This window comes from Copidosoma floridanum, unplaced genomic scaffold (assembly GCF_036245765.1).
Source record: "Copidosoma floridanum isolate Cflo_tuat_1 unplaced genomic scaffold, Cflo_Japanese_pri ptg000013l, whole genome shotgun sequence".
Lineage (NCBI taxonomy): Eukaryota > Metazoa > Arthropoda > Insecta > Hymenoptera > Encyrtidae > Copidosoma > Copidosoma floridanum.
In genome coordinates, this window is record NW_028321890.1 from 35,695,542 (window position 1) to 35,707,784 (window position 12,243).

Here is a 12,243-nt window from a genome sequence, read left to right on the forward strand (position 1 = left end):
AATGCCATCACCAGTGAGTACTTTCGATTTTTTCCATACATGCTTATTCAAATTTTCGTAATTATTTTTTGATACATATTTTTAGTACAAATAGTTTCAAGCAACTCAAATTCTAATTTTAGTTTTTTTCAGTTTTTTTTTTTTTTTTTTTTTTTTTTACAACTTTTGAAAGCTACATCAATTAATATTCCGCTTCACAACGAAAAACTCATACACTAATAAATAATACTGTGATGGTTTGTACAAGATTATGCGCTTTCAAGATTTGTAATTTTTTTTTTTTTTTTTTTTTTTTCATTATAACATCCAATCTACATATTATTAACAGTCTAACATTTTATATAGGCTTATAATTATCATCATATACAAAGCAACCTACATTTGCGAACTTTATTTCGATGTATACGCGTTGCATGTACATATACATTAAATATAAATCACGTATCAAGTAAACATAAGTAACAAGAAAACTGCAATATTATGTTTCCAACATAATTTTCTAACATTTTATCTCAAAACGATTTTTTTCACATTTTCATAGCAAAACTTGCCCATAGATTTTCAAAAAAAATTTTGAATTAATGACCCATAAAATTTATCAACTCATGACTAACACTTGTGCAGAATATATATTATATACATTGCTATATTACTAGCTATTTATCTGGTTTCTTTGGCTATATACTATACAACGTACGTTCGAAATACATACGTCGAATATCAAAAAATGTTTCCTTTGGCGTATTAAAGCACGTTAGGCAACTCCTTTACAAGTGTGTCGTAATCAACTTTCTTACAAAATGGCTCTTCTTAATGCTACAAAACTTTTTTATCACATACACTGTACACAAAATGAGCATATTTTTTCATCTTATATTTATAAAATAATTCATCCATTCCCTATTAACTGTTTTCTAAAAACTTTCCAATCGAGACAAATCTTCTCAATAACTACGACTCTGTATACATTTAAAAAAAATGATTATCTCTTTGTCAATTATAATCGATTATTGTTGCCGCATTTTTTCCTTTTCAACATACGAATTTGTTTATATTTGTTGAAAAAAAAAGTTATTCACAAATTTTGTACACCAACTCTACGGTTAAATCAATTATAAACCTTTTTGGTATGCATTAAATGATAAAATTGTATCCATAACTTTGGCATCGGCAAATAAAACATCCTTCGGGCTGACGAAAAAAAAAAAATTATACAACTAGAGTCTTTGATCGTTTGACGTAACTCGAGCAATAACCATTCGGATTTGTCATGTCAATTGAAAAAAAAAAGAAACTACATTATCTACAATGATTCACAGTAAAGCTTCAAAATCCACAAAGACTATATAACGGACGTTGTATAGTCTTTGTTTGTTTGTTTTCTTTCCCAAGTAATACTTTATCCAAAATACGTTCAAAGGAAAACCCATACACACGTTCATCAGCAGTGATTTCTAATTATTTGCAAAAAAAAATCTCACTCGGTGACCCCGATCGCTTATCAAATAACGAAAAGCTCTTTTTTATACCCACTATAAATGCGCATCAGTAAGTATAGACAGCCTCGTCAAAAGCACGGAAAACATATGTATCCAAGCGTCGTGATGATATTGGAATCCCATTATGATTTATGAAAAAAAAAATATATATATATATAACAAAGAAAAACGCACGATCAACGCAACTATACCGAATGCGAACGAAAAGTATAAAACGATTCGTTTACTCTCAAGAAGCCATCAACTCGCCAATGGTCGAGTTGTGCCGAGTCTTTCTCGAGCCCTCGTCGGGGATATACTCGCAGGACTTGTTGTTCGTGTTCGACGAGTGGAGGAGGGCGTTGGTCTTGTCAAAGTCTATCGTCACGTAGCCGTTCTGCGGTCGGGTCCTCGACGTGAGGTCGGGCGAGGACGCGTGAGGATCCAACGTCGTTGGCTCGCCGGTGGTCGGCGTCCCCTGGGCCGAGGTGCTCGTCTTGACCGGCGTCGTAGCGAGCCACAGCGAAGGCACCTCCTTCCTGTCCAAGTTCAAGACGGCATACTTCATCTCCCGAAAGCCCGACGGGTAAGGGGGCGGGGTTTGCACCTGGCCAGACAACCTCTCGGACATGGAGACGACGGAGTAGCGTTTCTTCAGAGCTTCGATCTCGCTGTTGCCCAGGTTCGCGTACGAGTGCCTGGCGTCCTCGTCCGGCTCGAGCTGCAGCGGCAGGATCGGGAGCGCGGGTGGTCGTGGCTTGTTATTATTGGTGGCCACTGGTAGCACCAGCTCGACTTTCTCCGGCTCGGGACTCACGTTCGCGTAGACGCGAGGGTAGCTACTGTCGGCGATCTCGAGCAGCGAGTCGGACGACTCGTCCTTTCTTTGGGGAGTCGAGGAGTCGCAGATGCTGGAAGGCGACAGCGGCGAGGCGTCGCTACCGAGGTCGACGTTCATGTAGGAGGGTACGTAGGATGGTTGTGAAGGCACTGCTGCACCGCCCTGGCTCGTGGCCCAAACCTCGTTGCCGGCTGGCTGGCCAGATGACACTTGCTCGGAGGACAAAAATACGCTACTCGACGTCGAACTGCTCACAGTTTGGGATCTTTAATTAAAAAAAAAAAAAAAAAAAAAAAAATAATACTTTTAGTACTAAATTACTTTTAGTTCTCATGCGTTTGAAACACAAAATGATCGACATACCTCTGCATCGATCTTCTTCCCAGGCTCTTGTTATTGTTGTGTTCAGGGTCTCCAGGACTGATGGTCTGAGCGGCTTCTTCGTTGGCGTACAGGGACGGATGAACGTTTGGAGGGGGTGGTAGGGACAAGGGCGGCGGCGACGGAGTACCCATCGTACCCTGGGGTGAAATCGGGCCACTGCTGCTCCCGACGCTGCCAATGCGTCCATTGTGCGAATGAGGGAATGTCGAAATGTTACGCGCTGCTGGCGTTGGCTCCAAATAATTCGATTCCGTTGGTATTATTGTCATTCTCGTTATGGGCCTGCAGGAGTTGATGTCGTTCGACATGTCTCTTGGTACCCTGTCGACCGAGTTTCTGTCGTCTTTGTCAGCCTGTTTGATAGGAAAAAAGACAAATAAGTAAAACTACAATTGGTAGGGAAAGCATAAAAAAAAAATAAAATAAAAGTAAACTCAAGTTGTACCAAAATGTTCTGTTGCACGAGGTAAAAAAGTTGATCCGCTTTTTCACATTTGAATGCGTAGATGCCAGGTCCGGATTGACAACGCCTGCCGGCCTCGAAGCTAAATATCTGCTCGTCGTAGCCATACCGTCTGAGACTCCTCAGAGGCCAGACGGCCAATTTGTTGTTGTACCTGAAACTAATGTCCGCCTTGGTGACTTTAATCGTGCCATCCGTGACGCCGTTCCCGGCACTGTCGATATTGAGGGCTTCGAATATCTTGGAAGCACGATGATCACAGGTGCTCTGGCTGTAAGCACAACCCATCCTCCAGTCTGGGGTAATTCTGAAAGCGCAGCAACACAGTATGTTAACGCACGATGACACATAAATACTTGTAAGTATCGCACGCGGTTGGACGGCTCGCAAAAAAGAAAGTCACGAGGAAAACAAGAGAGTTAATTGGAAAGGAATTTGGACTTACGTGTTACTCGTGGATGGTGATGCTTATATATCATCACGCGCTGCTGCTCTCATACACGGACACTTGTACGTTGTTTGTTGTCGTTGTTTTTTTTTTTCTTAAACAATAATATTGTCCTCATGGGTATCCTCATGTCGCGCGTGCGGTGGTACAATAACCCAATGGCTTTCTTGCCAATCTTGTCGTTCCTTATGTTGAGAGAGCTTGCGAGGGTACATACACGGGGATATAAACAACTCTCAATTCCAGTTTCGCTTGTCGGATGCTGTGTGCCTATAACGCTGCCTCATTTTGTGGCGTTTGTTGTTAAATGTTGTACGTACGTATACGTTAAAAACAAACAAATGATTCCGATGGGTGTTTATTTACACTTGGTTGTAAGAAAAAGAAAAAAAATTTAATATCCATCGGAGCTGGCATTTTGCCGCAGTGTTTTACCCACGAAATCCACAGTACACTCTGATGATGATGCTGCGCCGTGAAGCTTGTCGCGAGAGCTGTTTTTCGAGTAAGTATACTATATATAAGTATCAACACCGACAACGATTATGGGTCATTCCACCGAAAACTGTTTCTATTATTTCTTTGTTTTAGTTGAAGATGCACAAAAAAGAGCTAAATTAGCGTCGCGGGCTCCGCGTTTCGCTCGACAGTTTAAAGATTTGACGACGCTTTGAAGCGAAATACGGGTTTTTTTTTTTTATTCAATTTCTACGAGATATACAAAAACAAATTTCATCCAAGACAATTGGATGCTGTTGAAGTTGCGGGACCGAAATCTCTGACAAATTCAACATTTCAACGGAAAATGTTCTCACAAATGCGGGCAATTAAATTTTGGTGTTCCAATTTCGACGTTTTGTATTTTACGAACGTTGAGGAAGTTGCAGGAATATTTCCGATTTTTCCATTCAAATAAGCCAGTGCTACAGGCTCGCGAATTTGAAAATTCTGTCTCCCTAAAATAAAAAACTAAAGGAATGTCACGTAACTTTTCGAAACGTTCGATTATTAACTTGGAAGGTAGTTTGATGCCTCACAATATCGATTTTTCGACGTATTTATAAGAGAACCTGTAACGCTTTGTATCTTCGTTTATATCGACTCGGATGATGATTTATACAAATATTAATGCAATTGTAAATACAAAGTCGAATTTTCATCTACAGTGCACTAGCGCAGTTATCTCCATCATTTCATACAAGAGCCCGTAACGAACCTATTTTTTCAAAATAAAATAAAGTCGTAAAAATTTTGTATTGCAGATTCAGCAGGACCCAGTAAATTTAAGCTTTTTTCGGTCACGGACAGTCGAGACCGTACAAAAAATATATTTGAACAATTAAAAATCTATTGCAATTGTTAGTCCATTTCGAGTTTCGGCCCTTGAAAAATACCGATTTTCGTCGAATGATCCATGTACACCCAAATATCGAGCCGATTGGAGATCTTCGAGTTCGCGGGCTCTCTCTGATGGTTCTGGCTCTGGCACTGCTCGTCTGCTCTCTGCTGCTAAATTAATGCAACTTCGCACGCGCAGTGAAAACACATGTTTTATAACCTGCAACAATTTCTTCCATGTGGGTTGGCTCAACTTTTTTATTGTTTTTCAATTAAATAGTAAAATTGAAGGGTAAAATATGAAGACACCCAAAAAAACCGTGAAGAGGAAACAAAGTCCTAAGAGATCCGAGACCGTTGTTCAGAAAGACAAGGAAAAAGTCCACGACGAGGCAGAAGACGTTGAGGTAAGTACTTTTAAACATTTGGCTTATTGTTTATTACTTTACTGAATTATAATAGCGTAGTGGATACATCTAGGCAGTTTTTTTTATTTCAAATCCAAGTTTTAATAAATAAATAAAAATGTTTAAAATTTAGTTGTAAACGTGGAACTTTTTCTCTAGGATTCTGGAACAGAAGATTTATTGAATGGAGAAATAAGCGGAGAAGGTGACACTACAGACGAAGAGTATGATCCAGAAAATAATGAAGAATCAGATGAAGAACAAGATCAAACTGTATTTACATCGGATGAAGAGGATTCTGCGGATGAAAAATCTTTCACAGAAGAAGAAAGTGAAGATGAAGATAGCGAACAGTTAGAGGACAGTGAAGAAGATGACGATGATGAAAGTGAAGAGGAAAACGAGAGTGAAAAAGAAGAAGAGGAAAATGAGAGTGACGAAGAAAAAAATGAAAAAGTCAATAAGAAGATTTTAAGAAAGATCGTGCCCAATAAAAATAGTTTGGAAAAAAATGATAACAAAAAATCATTAAATACCAATGTCAAAAAATCATCTAATCAAAAATCTCAGGATGGACCTAAAAAAGCTCTGAGCAAAAATAAAACAGTTGGTGGTAAGAAAAGTTTAGCAGAACCAGAATCCAGTGTAGGTCCGAGTAATACTAGTGTCAATGAATATGATGATCATGATACTTCTGATGAAGAAGATATTAGAAATACCGTTGGAAACATACCTCTGAAGTGGTACGATGATTTTGATCACATTGGTTACAACACAGACGGGAAAAAAATCTTGAAACCTGAGAAAGGAGATCAGTTGGATAATTTCTTGAAACGAATGGAAGATCCTGATTTTTGGAGAACAATAAAAGATTATCAAACTGGACAAGATATTGTTTTAAGTGACGCAGATATTGAACTTATCACTAGAATCCAGAAGCAAAGGATACCTGATGCTCAGTTTGATGAATACCAAGTAAGTTGAACAATTATATTTTTTATCTATCATTTTTTAAACTCTCATAATAATTTTGTCACCTCACCAGCCGTGGGTTGACTGGTTTTCGTCTCAAGTAGAAAAAATGCCTCTTCGTAAATTTCCCGAACACAAGCGTTCGTTTTTACCATCAAAAACAGAAGCCCAAAAAGTGTCAAAGCTAGTTCATGCTTTAAAAATGGGTTGGATTAAATCTTCCGCCGAAATGAGGAAAGAGAGAAGAGAAAAGAAGCAAGGGCCTAAGTTTTATATGTTATGGGACACTGATGATCAAGCTGAAGAAATGAGGAGAATTCACAAGCACATTCCAGCACCAAAGAGATTTTTGCCTGGACATGCTGAGAGCTATAATCCTCCTCCAGAATACATATTTGATAGTAAAGAATTAAAACAGTGGCACAAGCTCAAATCAACGCCATGGAAGAGAAAGTTACATTTTATTCCTCAAAAATACGATTCTCTCAGACAAGTTCCTGCATATCCCAATTACATTAAAGAAAGATTTCAGAGATGTTTGGATCTTTACTTGTGTCCTAGAGCAATAAAAATGAGATTGACGATTGATCCAGAATCCTTGGTACCACAACTACCAAGTCCCAAAGACCTGCAGCCATTCCCAACAGTTCAGTCTATGATATACACAGGACACTCGGACATGATTAGGTGCATTGCTGTAGAACCAATGGGAGAATACTTGGCTAGTGGTGGTGATGATCAGACCCTAAGGAGTAAGTGAATTATAGCATTGGTATTTTGATTTCGTATTATGTCGTTATTTCAGATTTATATACTGTTACTATTATTTTTTTTCACAGTATGGGAAATCGCTACTGGCAGATGTGTGAAAGTTGTAAATTGTGGTGGCATCGTGAGAAGCATTGCCTGGTGTCCAAATCAAAATTTACCGTTGATAGCTGTGGCTGCTGATCAAAAAATTCTATTAATTAATGCTGAAGTAGGAGACCGCCTTATAGTAAATAAAGCAGATAAACTCTTAGAAATCATCCCACAAAGTGAAGCCATTGGTATTTATTTCTATTATTTATATTTTTATTTCCAATATTTTCATGAAGATAAATAAAATTACTGAAAATACTTTACAGTTCCCGAAAGAGTTAAAACTGCAGTACAATGGGAACAAATAACCGAGAGTGATAATCCAGACTCTTGGAAACAGGGAATAAGAGTTATTTTAAATCATTTTAAAACAGTTAAACAAGTAACATGGCACGGCAAAGGTGATTACTTTGCTTCAGTAATGCCAGACGGTCAAAACAGATCCATCTTAATTCATCAGTTGTCGAAAAGGAGGTCTCATATTCCTATTAGTAAACCCAAGGGACAAGTACAATGTGTTTTATTCCATCCAATCAAACCATTCTTATTCGTAGCGGTAAGTTATAAAAAATGTTTTAGAATTAAATTTGTAGTTGATGATTTACTTTTTCTTGGCTGGCTTTCAGACTCAAAGGAACGTTAGAATATATGATTTAACGAAACAGGAGATGTTGAAGAAATTACTGACAAATTCACAATGGATATCTACCATGTCAATACATCCGGGTGGAGATAATCTTCTTGTTGGCACATATGATAAAAAGCTTTTATGGTTTGATTTGGATTTGAGCACAAAACCTTACAAAACTCTTCGTTTACATGGTTCAGGAATAAGAGGGGTAGCATATCATAAAAGATATCCTCTGTTTGCCTCAGGAGCAGATGACAGAAGTCTTATTATATGCCACGGAATGGTTTACAGGTATTACTCGATGAATTAAAATTTTTCAATGTACAATACAAGTAAAATAGTGATGCAATAGTAAATTTTTTTTTTTTTTTTTTTTTTTTTACAGCGATTTAATGCAAAATCCTTTGATTGTGCCACTAAAGAGATTAAGCAATCACGAGGCTTTTAATGACTTTGGAATTTTGGATGTATTATTCCACCCTATTCAACCTTGGGTCTTTTCAGCAGGAGCAGATGCGACAATAAGAATGTATACATAAGCGTTTATAGTTAATAAATATAAATTTATTATGGACAAAGAAATAAATAGTTTTTACAAACATGAGTACGTCTTTTTAAAATCTTAAAATTATTTTTTTCAGAAAATTCAGTTTTAAATAAAAATATAGGAACTCGTAAAAAAGTAGGTTCGACTAAAAAAATTCTTTTTAACAAATCCTATGATTAAAAATCACATTAACAAATAAAAGCGGTCGTTATAAAGTCTATTGATCATGATTGAAGACACGTAATGGAGAATGTCCCGAGCACTGCCATTCCGGTTGTCCGCATTCGCACATGCGACCTGCGTGTCGCACTTGAAACACCGTAACTATTTTTCTATCGTCGTCAAACTTACAGGTAATATGAAGATCATGAATTAAAAATGTGTAAAACTGATTCCCATAGCGTTGCCTTAAATAAACAGATCGTGGATCTTCTTTTAAAATATTTTCGACGGCCCGCCTTTTCTCGTCTGTCTTGTCGTTTACAATTTCACGCAATTGTTGCAATGATCGCTCATTGAAAACTACCGACAAAGGCGATACTTCCGGTCTTGTAATCCAATCTGGCACCCTGACATTTTCTTCTACAATACTGTCGTTCGCTTGTCTGCTGGTAGACTGTATACTTGCGTTTGAGTCACCATCAGAGGTTTGCACACTGTTTAGCTGAGGCAGTTCAAGCCCCTCTTCCCCATCAGGAGCTTCTCGCACGCCCATTCTGATGGGTGAAGACGATGAGGATGAATCGTCAAGTCTTAAACTCAATGCCCTTCTACTAATTATATCTAAATCCGTCCCACATACTGCGCTTGGACCATCTGCTCCATCCAGCAGCCTTGAATTTCTAAGACTGTGCTCATCATTGTCATTAATTTCTAAACTACCTGTCTCATAACTGATTGGATTCAAATTTGTTCTGTTTGAAATTATCTCGGCAAGTTCGTCATCTTCCAACACATTCGAATTTTGTTGATTATCATACACATTTTCAAAATTCATATTTCTCTGAAACTCCTCAGCCTGCAGTCTCAGAGCAAGTTGCTCATCTCTTGATACATTGGTCAACAATGATGCGGAAGATGATAAAGAGGAAGATACATTTAAAGTTGCTGCATTGTCGTTATGCACTGTTGCTTCATCAGCACTCTGCAGCGCCTTTTCAATATACATTGGATTATCGTAATGAGGAATATACGGTTTTATATCTACAACGGGTGTTTGGTCCACCATGTCAACACCCTCGAAATAAATAACATTGTCTTCCACTTTGATTATTTTAACGAGGCTCAGGCCTATTGGGCATGGTCGGTGAGGCGATCTGGTTGAAAAAACTCCTGTTCTGTTTCCATTTAGCCGAGGGGGAGCAACTTTAGCGCGAATGTGTCCCGGCTCGTTTTTATGAAAGTGGAACAAAATCCTGCAAAGTTCAATAACAAAGAAACGATTTAAAAGTTTTGAAGAGAGCTTTTACGATCTTTATAATATATTATTTGTATATCCTTACCACATGTGAGAAAACTCCTCTAATCCTTCAAGAGCGTGTTGGGGATTTGTTAAAACATTTTTGAACAGTGTTAATTTACCAGGAACTCTGCCACAAACAACAGGTTGTCGAGGAGTCCCTCGTTTACTGGGAAACCAAGTGGAAATGGTACCAATCGGTTGAATGGTCAAGACTTCATCGTTATCAGTTTTGCTGGTGGAAGGTTCATTGTTTCTTACAATAGTACTGGACAGATCCGAGGGTATAGAGTCTTCAGAAAAGGAAACAAGACCACTTGTGCATAGTCCTAACAGTCTTTTAATACTAATAACATCCCTTTCGTGGACGTAACGAAGACTTTTTATTTGTTGCCTGCAAAGAATATTAAATCATTAACGTTTCAGCAATTAAAAAGTCTGATTTTCAAGGTTATGCATTAAAATCAGTAAATTAATTTGTGATTAAAATGATAATACATCAAATGACTACCAACGCCAATGAGTCATTATTTACCTTAAATTGTTTATTTCCTTTCTCGCTGTGATCAGCTGGTCTAGTAAATATTTTGAATCAGAATCAAAATTCTTCTCACTCTTGCAATTGTCCATCTTTGTATATACCACTGATTATTTCCCACAGTAAGAATATTTATTATCACGAATATCCATGTAAAATACTTAGTTATATACGTGGATATGAGAGCGAACCAAAAAAGTTTTCTTTAAAATGGATGGAGACATGTCAAATTTTCAAAAAAGAAATTAGACACGTAAAAGCTTAGACAAGACGTTTGTTCATATACTTACGTGAGCTTTTTTTGACACACATTCACATGTGCACAATAAGTAACTCAAGGTTAGAGACACGTAAAAATCAGCATCTATAAACGCAGTAAATAACTAAAAAATTAATTAAATGTAAATTTTACGTATCATTACGCAAATTGTTTCATCTACACTGTCTACAGTGATCTAGTTGATCTACATAAGATGATGCCACTGATTGCACATCTTACTAATATATAAAGCAAAGTCGCTAAAACCGTTGTAATCGCTAACCGCGAAAACTACTAAACCGATTTTGCTGAAATTTTGCACACTGATTCATGATACTTCCTAGATGGTTTTAGTATAGTTTTTATCTTAAAAAATTTAATAACAATAGCAATAAATGAGCTCAAAGTTTTGCAAAAATACGCCAGCTTTTCACTTTAGTTCAGTAAAATCCGCTAGGTGGCGTCGACATAAAATCGAAGCTACCTGCAACATAAATAAATAAGTGTGGTTATAATAGGCCGGAGCGTGTCGTTAGCTGTATAGTCGAATTTCGGCAGCTCATCAAGTCATCAAGCTGTTCAGAGAATGCTGGTGATAGTCCTGCAGCTGGGTATCCCGGTTACGGACGACACTCTTCTCTAAGGGGGAAGGAACCCATTTGTCCCTTCACCCTGAATCTCGACGAGTGCGATCAAAGAAAAATAAATTAATTCCAACCGATGCCGTCTCTGCCAGAATACAAGGAGACCTATCTAGCCAGAGCACAATCTGCACCAACTCTTCAGAGTTGGGTGACAGTCCCACCATCCCACCTGGTGTAAAAGAATTTGTGGCTACAAATGTAAGCAAGGAAAAACAGCTCTGATGGGCACGGGAAGCCACAACGGCTACCTTCTTGGTAGTCGCGTCCCCAACGCTCTTACCCACATGTTCCCGTCTAAAGATGAGCAATTGAGCAGTTGGTTATCCGGGGAACGACCCGAGACGAGATATTCTTTGGTCAGCGGCGTACCTCCCTCCATCACAGTCTCCGTACATCGAGACTCCCTGGGTAAGAATCAAGCAACCCGTAGCCAGCTCTTCATCATCAGGAATAATAATAAAGAATAGCCTGGAAGTTTCACCACTGGCGCTTTTTAGGGCCATTATAAGTATTTACGTTCCCTACTTAACCATCAATTTCATCGGTTCTTTTTAGGGGCCACCTAAGTGTAAACTACCTTGCCAACAAATACATTTTTATAACTATTTCCGGAAGCGATTCGTCAACTAAAAGACTATATTAACTAAAGACGGGCACTATTAAACCAAGTCAGCTATTCACTGGCAGACGTCACCTGCGGAGTTGTTCTTCGCAAGGCTGGGAAACCCGGTGACCGACGACTCTATATTACCCTCTCGACTCTAAGCATTCAACCAGGAATCACTGATCCTCTCCAAGGTCTGCGCTGGGCAAACCTACAACAGCTATAAAGGAAAAAAAAACTTGAGCCAACGGGACAGCCTCCACTGGACAAGTATCACTAACCAATCTCCCCATCTAAGATCACCAAAACAACTAAATCTGCAAAATAAAAAAGGTGCTTTAGACACCAACGTCTTTGACGTTATACCGG

General features: G+C 38.4%; 3 protein-coding genes across 8 annotated transcripts; 1 reads left to right on the forward strand and 2 right to left on the reverse strand.

Moving 5' to 3' along the window:
- Positions 1 to 1,676: 1,676 nt before the first annotated feature.
- LOC106646898 (uncharacterized) lies at positions 1,677 to 4,057 on the reverse strand. The gene is made up of 4 exons (XM_014363096.2): positions 3,612 to 4,057; positions 3,149 to 3,473; positions 2,683 to 3,056; positions 1,677 to 2,584 (listed from the first exon to the last, which is right to left on the reverse strand). The coding sequence occupies exons 2-4, from the start codon at positions 3,452 to 3,454 to the stop codon at positions 1,729 to 1,731; spliced, it is 1,536 nt and encodes a 511-aa protein (XP_014218582.2). The 5' UTR covers positions 3,455 to 3,473; positions 3,612 to 4,057; the 3' UTR covers positions 1,677 to 1,728.
- A 1,016-nt stretch (positions 4,058 to 5,073) lies between these two features.
- LOC106646895 (ribosome biogenesis protein BOP1 homolog) lies at positions 5,074 to 8,409 on the forward strand. Of its 2 annotated transcripts, XM_089591452.1 has the most exons (8): positions 5,074 to 5,359; positions 5,519 to 5,951; positions 5,997 to 6,334; positions 6,405 to 7,083; positions 7,171 to 7,380; positions 7,459 to 7,748; positions 7,819 to 8,114; positions 8,209 to 8,409. In XM_089591452.1, the coding sequence occupies exons 1-8, from the start codon at positions 5,252 to 5,254 to the stop codon at positions 8,360 to 8,362; spliced, it is 2,508 nt and encodes an 835-aa protein (XP_089447578.1). In that variant the 5' UTR covers positions 5,074 to 5,251; the 3' UTR covers positions 8,363 to 8,409. The 2 variants fall into 2 exon arrangements, with proteins under 2 accessions (XP_089447578.1, XP_014218575.2); XM_014363089.2 differs by having other exon boundaries at positions 5,519 to 6,334.
- LOC106646896 (tRNA (adenine(37)-N6)-methyltransferase) lies at positions 8,244 to 10,794 on the reverse strand. Of its 5 annotated transcripts, none has more exons than XM_014363090.2 (4): positions 10,658 to 10,794; positions 10,365 to 10,459; positions 9,873 to 10,223; positions 8,244 to 9,785 (listed from the first exon to the last, which is right to left on the reverse strand). In XM_014363090.2, exons 2-4 carry the CDS (start codon positions 10,457 to 10,459, stop codon positions 8,588 to 8,590), a joined length of 1,644 nt encoding a protein of 547 aa, XP_014218576.2. In that variant the 5' UTR covers positions 10,658 to 10,794; the 3' UTR covers positions 8,244 to 8,587. The 5 variants fall into 5 exon arrangements, with proteins under 5 accessions (XP_014218576.2, XP_014218577.2, XP_014218580.2 ...); XM_014363091.2 differs by having other exon boundaries at positions 10,365 to 10,473; XM_014363094.2 differs by having other exon boundaries at positions 10,365 to 10,527.
- Positions 10,795 to 12,243: the final 1,449 nt, after the last annotated feature.